The sequence below is a fragment of the Alternaria metachromatica genome, assembly GCF_023757995.1.
Source record: "Alternaria metachromatica strain BMP 0045 chromosome Unknown scaffold_17, whole genome shotgun sequence".
Classification (NCBI taxonomy): Eukaryota; Fungi; Ascomycota; class Dothideomycetes; order Pleosporales; family Pleosporaceae; genus Alternaria; species Alternaria metachromatica.
This window is the reverse complement of record NW_026055508.1, coordinates 553341-565502: the sequence shown is the minus strand read 5'-3', so window position 1 is coordinate 565502 and position 12162 is coordinate 553341. Positions and strand designations below refer to the sequence as shown.

At 54.3% G+C, this 12162-nt stretch overlaps 6 protein-coding genes across 6 annotated transcripts; 1 reads left to right on the top strand and 5 right to left on the bottom strand.

Annotated features, from left to right (window-relative positions):
- Positions 1-2442: 2442 nt before the first annotated feature.
- J4E83_007199 (uncharacterized protein) lies at positions 2443-3445 on the bottom strand (the record flags this gene model as incomplete). The annotated part of the gene is made up of 2 exons (XM_049334104.1): positions 2443-2890; positions 2964-3445. 2 exons carry the CDS (start codon positions 3443-3445, stop codon positions 2443-2445), a joined length of 930 nt encoding a protein of 309 aa, XP_049186915.1.
- Positions 3446-4020: 575 nt separating this feature from the next.
- J4E83_007198 (uncharacterized protein) lies at positions 4021-5380 on the bottom strand (the record flags this gene model as incomplete). Its single annotated transcript, XM_049334103.1, has 2 exons — positions 4021-4168; positions 5055-5380. The coding sequence occupies 2 exons, from the start codon at positions 5378-5380 to the stop codon at positions 4021-4023; spliced, it is 474 nt and encodes a 157-aa protein (XP_049186914.1).
- A 361-nt stretch (positions 5381-5741) lies between these two features.
- J4E83_007197 (uncharacterized protein) lies at positions 5742-7377 on the bottom strand (the record flags this gene model as incomplete). Its single annotated transcript, XM_049334102.1, has 4 exons — positions 5742-6645; positions 6792-7080; positions 7130-7147; positions 7194-7377. The coding sequence occupies 4 exons, from the start codon at positions 7375-7377 to the stop codon at positions 5742-5744; spliced, it is 1395 nt and encodes a 464-aa protein (XP_049186913.1).
- A 536-nt stretch (positions 7378-7913) lies between these two features.
- Positions 7914-8228, bottom strand: J4E83_007196 (uncharacterized protein; the record flags this gene model as incomplete). Its single annotated transcript, XM_049334101.1, has 2 exons — positions 7914-8137; positions 8195-8228. 2 exons carry the CDS (start codon positions 8226-8228, stop codon positions 7914-7916), a joined length of 258 nt encoding a protein of 85 aa, XP_049186912.1.
- A 422-nt stretch (positions 8229-8650) lies between these two features.
- Positions 8651-10835, top strand: J4E83_007195 (uncharacterized protein; the record flags this gene model as incomplete). The annotated part of the gene is made up of 2 exons (XM_049334100.1): positions 8651-8842; positions 8898-10835. The coding sequence occupies 2 exons, from the start codon at positions 8651-8653 to the stop codon at positions 10833-10835; spliced, it is 2130 nt and encodes a 709-aa protein (XP_049186911.1).
- A 271-nt stretch (positions 10836-11106) lies between these two features.
- On the bottom strand, positions 11107-12000 carry J4E83_007194 (uncharacterized protein; the record flags this gene model as incomplete). Its single annotated transcript, XM_049334099.1, has 1 exon — positions 11107-12000. One exon carries the CDS (start codon positions 11998-12000, stop codon positions 11107-11109), a length of 894 nt encoding a protein of 297 aa, XP_049186910.1.
- Between the last annotated feature and the right edge of the window lie 162 nt (positions 12001-12162).

The window sequence follows — 12162 nt, the reverse complement described above, 5'->3', positions numbered from 1 at the left end:
CGTTGACCGAAGATATAGATTGGGAAATTTCTTGTCATACTGCAAGCTTGTAGCTCTTGATATTTGCCTGGAGCAGTAGTAACACTTTGTTGATGCAAGCGAGGTTGTGGTCCCTCTCGGAGCACAACACCCACATCCAGTCGTTTCCCCGGGGGGTATACATGAAACAAGCGTTGATTGGTCGTATCGAAGGGCACTCGCAAGCCCCACTTGAGGGTGATATCAAGGCTCTCACCGGTCTAAGCCACCAGGCTGAGGGGGACAAACAGGCAAATAACCCCGCCCTCTTGCGTGAACGCGCAGCATAGCTTCGTTGCTATACGGCTTGAGGCTCAAATCTGACCGGACCAGTGAAAGATCGTATGCAATCTGCATCAGCCATGCGCATGCATATTTGAGGGCTCATAGCGGCTGCCTGTTGTTGTATGCAGCCTGATGGTGGTGGTGGTGAATATTGGATAAGGTCCATACGCATTACAGCTGCAATGGTTGGGATCCGCAGCGAATGATAGATGTAATTTGTGCTTTCTTAGCCCGCCCTCCGTGGAGCTGAATGCGTGAAGTCGTCGAAGTGTGAGGAACGTTCACCGTGCCAGTGCAGAAGAAGCGATCATTGATTGACCACGCTAACGGGGCGTCATGACCCCGCCTTTGGTCCGTGCACCACTCAACACCCCCTTTCGTCGCGAGCCCTGGAGCCAGCCAAAAGAAGGCAACTGACCACTACAAGCCACCATCGCGAGGTGAACGGGAAAAATGAGGACCCCTTCTTTGAGTAACGAGTATCGATGGCTGAGCCAGCGTCCTGCTGACGTCCAACCCGCCTGCTTGCCCTTCGTTTCGCTCCGTCAACGCATCCAATCACCACCCGCAAGTCGAGGTAAGAACCCGCTGGTTACACCGAAGTCTTTCGGTCACTGGTAGTTGTACCTGGTGATACGCATGTCGACCCCTTATCTGTGTCTGCACTTATACCACTCAGCCCCGCTTGCATCACTGCTGGGCGTGTCGTATGTCAAACATTCTGGTACATCGCCCTTTGGTGTATCGCAGTGCGATTCGATCTTTCCATCCGATGTTAATCCACCTACACTCCAACAGGGAATTCAGACCGTTCTTCGGTGCGGCTCAGCGCGCGTTCGCGCAGCGTCGATCTACTACTGCACATCGCGTTGCTGTCGACCTGTTTACTGCAGTTCGACGCCCTTCCATGCACCTCGTGCCGCCCTCCAATCTTCAGCTCTCTATCCAACCAATGTCCTTCTTGCCGGAAGCTCGCGGACTTGATCGCTTTTGGAAGCCTATCGAACACACCGGATCCACGGCGCATGACATGCATATACGCGGCTGGATGACATCTTTGACACGCAGCCTTATGCACGTCTGGGTTGCAACACCACAACCGTGTTCCAGAATCGGTTCTAATAGGTGAGAGCGAATGCCGCTCTTACGAGTAGCCGCCATAGATATACAACATCGTTGAGCTCCATGATCTTCGCTCACCGGACGCAGACACGCCCTCGCTCATGCACATCTATCATGAAGATTCTCCATATCAGTCTCGGACCGGATATGTCGGCTTAAATCATCTCTTCGCGTTTTGAGGAGCATGATCATGTTTCCGGGCCGAGCCAGTAGTTACACAAGTGACTTCCATTGAGCAATCATGCGCCCGCAAACAGCCACCTGAGCTAGGATGCAATCCTGTACCAGGCTTGACACCGACAAATCTGCTGAAGAACAGATTGAAGCGCACCGAAAGCACGGAACATCATGATTGGTATGAAACTACTCTCCGAGCCACACGGCACTTGAGAGGCTCGGCATCTCGCTGGTACGATCTGCGGGTACGTACATATCTGAGACACGGGCGAGCATCACGGCTTGCCTACCCACCCCGCACGAACGCAGCATCCCGCCAACTCGGTATCGTTGCCTTGACCGCCAGACTGATCCTTCGACAGCCAAGCTCTCACATCCGGCAGGCCGCGGCAGAGGCAAGATGGCGTGGCATTACAGGACGATCTTAATCACGCTTTCGGTTACACACTCCGAAGCAGTGACTGACAGCTTGCGATCAACACTAGACGATCCGATGAGAGCATGTTGGGATGACCTTCCAGCAGCCGGAGACAGGTTTCTTGATAATTTGATCTGTCGGGCGATATGCAATGCATGCGCGGGGGTGTCATGGTGTGTCACATAACCAGCGTCGCAGAGCCTCAGAACGTTACGATGGCAGTCTGGTTCGTTTACGTGTCGCCAACAACTGCCTGCCTCGCTTGCAAATCATGCATGAAGGGTACTGAAGGACCACGAGCGAGGAGGATACGGATATTTCTCGCCTCAGAACGGGGTCTTCGAACACGATGCATACTGGATAAAGTGCGCGCCCGATACGTAACGACAAGCATGACCGGCTTATGGCCCTAGTCTTGCCTTCTATCCTGCCACAGGCAAATTCACATGTGTGCCTTGCCGCTTGAACCTAAGCGTTCGAGCGCCCCACCTCTCTTTGGCTTCGTCTAGTTCGAAAACGTCCTCCCAAGGCTCGCCGATATCAACTTCATCCTGCTGGGACACGTTCGCCCAAGCGTCATCGACTTCCGACGCACTGCTGACGATCTTGATACCCATCTTCTCCGCAATCTTTCTGACATCTTCGGCAGCCTGCTCTGCGCTTTCGTACTCGCTCTTCCAGGCTTTGAGCAAAACACTTCCAAGCCTAGCCTCTTCTAACACTTGGAGCTGATCACGCCAGTCATTTGCTGGCTTTGGTGGGCCGCCGTCAGGCGAAGAGAACGGGTCCCAATCTATACCCCGTTTACAGTGCGCTTCGGCCGTGTGAGTATTTGTCATAAGTTCCCAGACAAAGGTCGCCCAGTAGAATCTGTGTCGGAATTGTGTAGTCAGCAAACCGCCGCACATAAGTCTTGACGTATGCGAAAATGCTGATTACTCACAAGGACTCACGATGACTTCCACACGTTCGAGGAAACTCCGTGGGATAGTCGTCGTAGTATATAGTGCCGCCATCTCCCGCCCATTCACAAGTATCCCAACCACCGGAAAAGTCTTCCGGGATATCTTCGCTCCCGTCTTCGCTCTCGCTCTCACTCTCGTCACTAGGATATTCTGAGATTGGAGCCCCCGCAGCGCGCCATTCCCGGACTCTTCGCTCTCGTCTCTCGTACCGCTTCTCCTTTCTCCAAGCCTCTCGTCTACTATCGGCATCAAGCTCTGGGCCATCAATGCTGATGAAACCTGAGATAGCCAGTGAGTAATCGCGCCGCAACCACACATTGGTAGACGAGAAGAACGTCAGGTATATAGAGCGAGAGTGGAGGTAGCTGATGGCGGATAGCGACTGTAAGGCCCACCGATAGTACAGGGCCAGCATGATGCGGTCCTCTCTTGAAGGCTCTATTGGAACAGGCACAGTCATGGCAGGAAGATCACCCCAGTGGGGTCCTGGTTCAAGTCTTTCGACGATTACTCCGTTACCGGCGTCGCTATACACAAGGCCGGTACGCCTACCATCGCGTTAACGTCATCACAGTAAAACTCAGCACTTCACATACCGAACAATCCTTGGATGCCCTTCGCCAAGCAGCTCATAAGCTTTCCGTAGCCGCTTGATCCCCCATTCTGGTCTAGCCCTGGTATCGTCATCTTTCGGTTCGTAGATGATGATGCTCTTCCCATCTTTGTGAGGTACTGCGCATGCATGTTGCCAGAAATCACAGTACCATCTTCTCGTGTCTTCTAGCTCTATGCTGGCTTCGGGGGGATAGAATGGCGACTGCGTTGCAATCGTTCGCTCTTCGTCTTGAGGCTGCGGCCCGTTAAGATATGAAGTTGCCGAACCCATGAGGCAGCGAGAAAGGATGCTAAAAGTCACAAATCGCGATACATTGCGTACTATATACACTGACCCAGGTGTTGCCGTTTGAGGCAAGCGCCATCGCGCCTCGTGAACCGTGCCAATGATACCTGCTTGGCAGCCCCATCAAGCTTGTCCTAATCAGATCTAACTTTGAAACTCAGCTTCCCGTCCTTGAACTCGAAAACATCCTCCCACTTCTCACCAATGTCAACCTCGTCGCCAGAGATGGTTATGCCCACCTCAGCTGCCGCCAACTCGATATCACGAACGACCTCATCCACGCTGCCATATCGATTATTCCAAGCGCCGACCAGGACATGTCCCAATCTAGCTCTCTCTAGCTGCTGGAAAAGTTTGCGCCGTTCTCTCTCATCGATAATGTTGGATATATTTGGCGAGTCTTCGATTTTATAGCCTCCTTCCATGGGCCATGCAGGCTCCCATAGCCCACGAAAAGGCCCACGATGCGATGGCGACACAGCAGTGAAGTCGTTCGTCATGAGTCGCCAGACGAATGTAGCCCAGTAGAAGCTAGAGTGTGAAGATAAGAATCAGTAATCTTTTGTGCGTACACCGTGGTTCGCGCATACTCACAGGTCTGCCTTTACACTCCCTTGTACACCTCCTGTGTAGTAACTTTCATCAAAAGAATCCTCACCATGTACCATATCATATATCATGTCGTCCGCTGCCCACTCACCCTCGCTCCAACCGCAGCTAGGGCTGTTCTCTATCTCTGGCACATTTCCAAACATCAAGTCATGCTCTCGTCGGGCCGCTTTAGTGTCTTCTTCAGCATCTTTATGGAGCTCATCCTCTATCTCCTGTGCACTAGCGCTGATGAATCCACCCACTGCGAGCGAGAAGTCCGGGCGTATCCACACGAGTTGCGATGAGAAGAACCCAATGACCATGGATCTAGCATGCATGAACTGGAAGGCGGAGAGTGCTTGTATTGCCCATCGGTAATACAGCGATAACATAATATTATCGTCGTGCGACATCGTTTGCGCTGCTACAGGCACTGTCATCGCAGGCACCTCGCACCTCTTGAGTTGGCCTGGCACCAGTCTTTCAACGACTACGCCATCACCTGAAGTGCTGTACAGCGCGCCGATATACCTAAAAAATTGAGCGCGGCCAAGTACACGGGCAGAATCATACGTACCGAACGATGCGCGGGTGTGGTCCACCGAGCAGCTCGTACGCCTTTCGCAAGCGCTTGATGGGCCAGCCATGCCTCGATCTGGGGTCTGGATAAAAGCCGTTGTCTTCATCGCAGATGGGGGTGAATATGATGACTTTGTCCTTGTCTTGGTGTTGTACACAGTCTGCAACCTCAAACAAGCGTTCGTACCAAATGGTGGGATTCGCTTCGACGGGGACAAGCTGGCCGTTACGCACATACGGGTATCGATTCGGGCCATCATAAGGAGGCTTAGAGTCTGTTTTCGAAGGTTTGGATGAGTTGATTGATGAAAACATGGAGCCCATGACAGTTTGCTGGTGATGGAGTTGTTGAAGTCTGCATTATGAGAAAGCTGGTGAAGGTTATGGGGCCAGCAACCAGATATATGCGCTTTCAATGGGAGCTTTCGCGTCCCTAACATTGCGAGCAAACTATAGCCGTGTAGATTGCGATGCATCATAGGTCAGTCGGAGTGGCAGGACAGAGAGACGGGATGAAGGGGCGTCCCGAAAGAGTAAGATCTGCGCTTGATGTAGAGATACCTGCTTGGCACATATAAAACCAACAAAGACCACCAGGCACCCACTCAAGCTGTCGGAAACGATTAGTCGACCGAGTATTTCTGCGGATTAACGCGCGACTGCCAAAAGTATTCCGCATCCTCGTTCACCTCGCCGGCCCCTCTAACGTATTCCGTCGACTAGGCATCCTCGGATCCCTCTTCCCCATCGTAACCTCAAGCGCTTGGATCAAAGCCGTACCATCATACCTAACAAAGTTCTCGCCCTCATGTTTCTTTCCATAGACACGAATTGGTTCAATGCCAATACTCTTAAGCTCGTCTCGATCGACCGCTGGAGTGCCTGGCCCTTGGAGATGTATGATGTGCGTCACATACTTCTTGTATTGACTCTTATCCAGTGGCCCAAATACGCTCTTGGAGTCTTCACATGCTTTCGCGATGGCAGCTATGAAGTCAAGGGCAGAGTATGGGTTGGATGACGGTCCGGTCTCGCGATCGATGGTCGAGTTGAGGATGAGGATCTTGTAGCGAATTGCGGGGTTGCTGATGGCTTCGCCGATACCTTTGAGAACCAATGAAGGGATGATGGATGTGTAGAGCGAGCCGATGCTGTATATCACGGCCTGCGCGTCGTTCAATGCATTGAGCACCGTTGGGTTCGCGGAAAGTCGGATCTCTTGGCCGTAGGGGTTGATATACCAAAGCCTTTCGATCCTGGCGGGCAACTCCTCTTCATCCGCTTTGGAGAAGGTGATGTACTGCTTTCGAAGAGTCGGTAAAGATCCGGGTAAATTGGCATCCTCGATTCGATCGTGCTGTTCGGTCTCATCGATTATTGGTGCACCTCCCGATACCAAGGCTGTGGATATGGAAGGGTGTGAGATGGAGTTCTGGCCGGTGATGGTGTCGCCGTTTGCGAGGCTGACTGAGATGTGGTGCGTGAAGTTGGTGTTGATCGCAGGTAAGACTGACGTGTGACTAGGCACAGAACAGATGCTGGAGAGTAGGTAGATGGCTGACTCAAATGAACCAGTGAAGAGTCGAGCGCTGTGAGTGTCAGCTTCGAGGAGTTTGATGCGGGTAGGTGCGCTGAAGAGGATGCGCGATGGTAAACGTGACAGAGACATTGAAATCAGGATTGTGGATAATATGGATGGGAAAAAGCACAATGCTGTAGTGGATCAATTACATACCCAGTGAGAAACAAGTTACCGATACTTGCACCTGAGAAGTCAAAACTCGATGATGGCCGGCGACGCTTGACGATCTCGTATGCGACAACATTGAGTATCGATCGTATGAGTTCTTTCTTCGACGTCGAGATATTCGTCCAGAGTGCATGCTCAGCCTCTACGATCTGCAGCCATTCATCTCGGGCTGAAGACCGTTCTTTGGGCAATCTGTGGTTGAAGAAGGTCTTGATAGCTGCTTTCTCGCTGTCATCGTGATCGGGGTCATCCGGGATTAGGCGGACAAGACGACCTAGAAAAGTCAACATCTACATCATTGTTCTCGAAGAACATTCGCGTACTTCTCACATCACCGATACCTGCAAACGTCAACGTTGTGTCGTTCCTGCCTCAGACGGCGCATACCTGGACCTCCGAAGACGCGTATCAGCTCAGACGAGCTGCCGCCGTTATCACTGATAGGGATGACATAGCTCAGCGGGCATCTTTTGTCTTCTCTGACTTTCTTGAACACGTCGACTAGATTGTTCGCAGCGCTTCCGCCTGAGAACACAACGATGCCTTTGCTTTTGAGGTTGCCGTTGGACATCGGCGAAGACGGCGTTGCGTGGTCGCCGTTAGGCGAAAGGAAGTTCTCGGCAGACATGACGAGATGCGTGCAATGATGGTTGACCACATGGGTCGTGGCGCGGGTTTATCAAGTCATGGTGATGTTGACAGGGTGTTCGCAAAGGTGGATGCCCTTCCATGAGCTCAGAATAGCAGAGGCAGGAGTCATGCACTAATCCATTAGGGTGTCACGCGTTACGCGACTAGGCAATATCTCGCATTTTGAGCACAATTTGGCATAGGTGTTTGATCGAGATTTTGCATTTGTAGTTGGTTTGAAATGAAATTTGTACAGAATGAGTTGCCAGCCAGGATGTGGTAGAAGGCTGCTCTCAACGCATTCAACCCCGCTCATATTGCATGCCCATATACGCTCATCATGGGCGCTGGAAGTAGCGCATGATAGTCTCAGTCCCATTGTAGTTGAGATGACGCTCTGGCCGTGCGTGCGATGCCTAGTCCCAGCTTCCCCTACCCCTCACACCACTGTCTCTTGCCATTGCAGGCCACGGCCGCCTAAGAGGTACCAGCGGCCTGCTCTCGCTCCTTCCTCCGCGCCCGCTTCTCGAGTAGAGCGTCTCGTCGGTCGGCTAGGAGGCGGAATTGTCGGTTCTCAACGCCAGTGAGCCAGTAGCCGAAGCTGCCACCGGCGCCGGCGTAGAGGGGGTAAACCCAGAGGGATTCCTTGTTGAAGAGCGGGCGCATCTCAATGCCGAGTTGCCATAGCCGGGCGGCAACGCCTGGTGTATGTCGTCAGTAGAGGCCTTTGGGGTATGCGCGGGCGGTTGGGGACGTACCGAAGCCGCTCCAGAAGAGGATCTTGTGGACCATGGTGAGCGGGTGTAGTCGTGGTAGTTGTGTCGGTGTGGAAGACTCCTTCTGTGCTGCAGCAGCAATCGGGGCGGGTGTCGTGAGGGCGCGTTGTCACCGCTGTACCAGTCCTGGGTTTCTGGGCTGCGATGCTCCATCGTCAAGCTCCGGAACGCCAAGAACGAACCACCCACGCGGATGCGGAACCAAGGTCCGCCGACCTCACCTCCGCGACAATGCCGCCTTCGCGCCTCTCCTGATACTGTCGCTCACTTTTTAGCTTTCGCTCTTCAATACATTCACTATTGCCATTTTGAGCTGGCGCACCAGCCTAGGCCCCTACGTCATTCGCTGCTCGCCAGCCTTTCCCACCCCCGTCTTGATGCGCCGGGCCGCAACACAAACGACACAAAACGACTGATCGCAATCACGTAAAATCAACCATGGCAGAAGTCGGCCGCAAGCGCCCAAGTGAAAGCGATGGAGCTGCGACTATGCGCAAAAAGTTGAGGCCATCGGAACTGCCGCTCTCACAGGCGAAGCGATCGGCCATCGACAGCCTGGTGCACATGTTCCGTAAGAAGGGCGCATACGACGACATACGCAGAGACTTGATGAAGCAATATGTGTCAGGAGTAGGTGGCCAACGATTGATTATTACTATATGCCAGGCTAACCTTCGCGTGCCAGCCTGCTAAGGATGAACTGCAAGCCGCTCTCAAGGAGCTCGTCGACCGCGAAACCGACCGAAATCCCTCGCTGCTGTCCAAGGATCCCCGAATGGCGACTACACTTATAGAAGGCGCGGGTGAGCGCAGCGACATCTACGGCAACATTATGAACACGGTCAACACCCTGCTGGACAAACTGATTGATGAGCATGGCGTACCGAAAATGCGCGAGTACCGCATTGCCGAAATAGGCGCTGAGGCGGCTGCTGAAGAGGAGATGCGAGGCAGTAAGAGCGAAGAGGAATGGGCCAAGGAAGCAGACGCTCGTCGAGAGAAGCGTGAGGCCCGGAGAGAAAAGGAGCTAGAGGCAGAGCGCGAGAGAGAACGTGAGGAGAGGGCAAAGAAGGAAGAGCGCAAGCGCCGCGAGAAGGAAGAGGACGAAGCCCGTGAGAAGGCGCGACAAGAGGAGAAGGAGCGCAGGCGCAAAGAGCGTGAAGAGCGCGACAAAGAAGACGAAGAGCGCCGACGCAAGGACCGAGAGAGAATCGACAAGGAGAGAGAAGAGGAGCGTCTACGCCGCGAGAAGGAGCGAGAGGAGCATGAGAAGAGCCGAGAAGCCCGTCTCAAGAAGATCCGCGAAGAAGACGCTGAGCGAGAGCGCCGCCTACAAGAGGAGCATGACCGAGATCGCGGCGGTCGCCATCGCAGCGGTCGTGGCCGTAGCAGGACTCCCGATCGTGAAAGGGACCGGCGTGGACGAGACAGGAGCAGGCGAAGGAGCAGGTCAAAGACCAGGTCGCCTGAACGCCGTCTGTCGATCAAGCCTGAAGACATCAAAGTTGACGATGAGACGGCATTGGCGCTCCTGCTACAGGAAAGTGAGCAGATGAAGAATTCACGACAACGGAGGCCTCTGCTTCCGCGATCAGAATCACTGGAACCACCTATGCGAAAAGCTCAGCCTCCCAAGTCGCTTGTTCCCCGCGATCCCGTGAAGGCTCGGCTGGACAGGCTTGACAGCAGACCTGAAAGGTCACCCAGCAAAGACGCAAAGTCCCCCGCTCCAGGTACGCCAAATGCGGCTGCGAAGGATGAAGACACCACTATGACCGATGCCCCATCCGCAACAGAGGCTGACAAGGGCCGATGGGATGGCAAGCGACCTGAGTTGCCTTCAAAGCGCGGCAGGTCCCCCAGTGTCGCGCGCAGCACGAGGGAGCGTAGCAGAAACCGATCGCAATCTCGCGGAAGTCGGTACGACAGGCGTGGCTCGCGCTTCGACGACGACCGCCGCTCTCGACGTGACGATGATAGACACTCCTACCGGCCCTCAAATGACGGTAGACGACGCGATCGCGACGACCGAGATGAGAAGCCGTCCCGCCGCGAGAGTCGCAGCCGCTCACGAGAGACTCACACCAGCCGCCGCAAGTCACGCTATGAAACGCGCAGCCCGTCGCCACCTCGAGAGGAGCGTCGCAGAGATAGAGAACGTTCCCGCTCACGAGGCGGCCGTCGTGAGCGCGAGAGATCCCCTGCATCTGGGCGCCGCCGTCGCTCCAGAAGCCCCGAGAACATCGACCGTTATGTACCCGGTGGCGGTGGAGGTGCTGGAAATGGCAGTGCTCGGAAGCGCGAAGACAGCCGTGACCGCAAGCGCGATGATAGTCGGCCTCGCAAGCGTGATGATAGCCGTGATCGTGCGCGTGGCTACAGGGCTCGAGACTATGACCGCTGGGATGGCGGTAGAGACCGTGGTAGTAGGCGTTTGGAGTCTGACTGCTACCAACCTGGCGGTGCTCCCGCTGCTGAGGCCGAGGATAAAGATCGGGAGCGCGATCGCAAGCCTAGGGAGAGGAGTCGCGAGCGCAGCAGAGATAGGGGTCGTGATGATAGGGATAGACGTAGGCGGAGGAGTCGCACTTCTCGGAGCCGTAGCCGGGACCGACGTCGCTGATCGGTTGGGAGGGTTTTCTTCTAGGATGTATGATTATTAGTAGGCATTTAATGTGCGACTTGCAGCACGTGTGCAGAGTGTGCCTTGGAGATAGGCTACTGCCAAGATACATGGGGTTGCGAAATGCTCTCGCTCAACGGCGAGCCTGTGTTCAACACTATCATGTTCCATGTGTGATCCAGTGGCAGCGAATATCGACGGTATTACTGCAATTAGTGCTTTTGGTCATACATCCAAGGAAATCCATCTTCCTCCTCCTACGCTCCTCATCTCACCCCCAATTCCTCGCCGTCCTCCCCTCATTATCACTCAGAGTGTCCACCTCATCCACCATCGTCTCAACAAACTTACCTTCCTCTGCCACCGGCACATCCTCATCATCATCAGCTTCCCACATCACAATCCTCTTCCGCTTCTCCCTCAGCAATCTTACCTTTTTATCTCTCCTCGGCGACTCAGACCCAGTATCAGAGACCAGGGATGGCGAAGGGGACACCGGCCTACTCTGACAGCTACTCCTCAGTGCGCTTTTCGACCCCGGAAGAAGACACCTCTCTCGACTCGGTGTAGGCGGCCGATTACCCACCGTAACAACAGGAATGGGATGATCAATCAAACCCGAATCTTCTCGCTCAACAATCGGCGTCGCAGGCTCATCTTCCACAACTAGAACCTCATCCCCAAATTCCCTCTCCCACTTCTCCTTCTGCCAATCCCGCATGAAACCCGGGTTGATACTCAACCACTTCCTACCTGCATCCGCAACACCATCGGGCGTAGGCATGCCTTCTACATGCCAATACAGAAGATACGTGTAGCTCCCTGCGTTCCAGCGTAGACCCGTGAAATCTTCAACTAGTAGACCGGTGGTTACATACCATTCTATATTCTTGACTTGCAAAGCAGCGAAGGCTTCCGGATCGCCGATGCGGAAGCGCGCGTTGGGTGGCAGGGTCCAGCGGAAGGGGAGGGGATGCGGTTCATGGAGCGATTTAGCGCGGTTGCGGAGGGATGTAGGGACGGTTTTGAGGAGTTTGTCGGTTGGAGGTTGGTTGGCTGGGCCGTGGGGGATGCGGGAGTCTGACTGGGGCACGAGGAAGGCTCTGACGGACGATGAGGTGCTGGGGTCTAGGGCGTGGCGTCGTGCTCGCGGGGTGGAACCCATGGACTCTGAGCATGAGTCTTCGTCCACTATCTCTAGTGCACTGCCTTCTCTTCGGAGTGCGATCGATGCATCTGCCAGTAAACCCAACGTGAAGGTACCGGTTGGAATCGCGTCTTCGGGGTCGAAGGCATGGTCCCAATGATTCTCTGTCAAGGCCCCTCG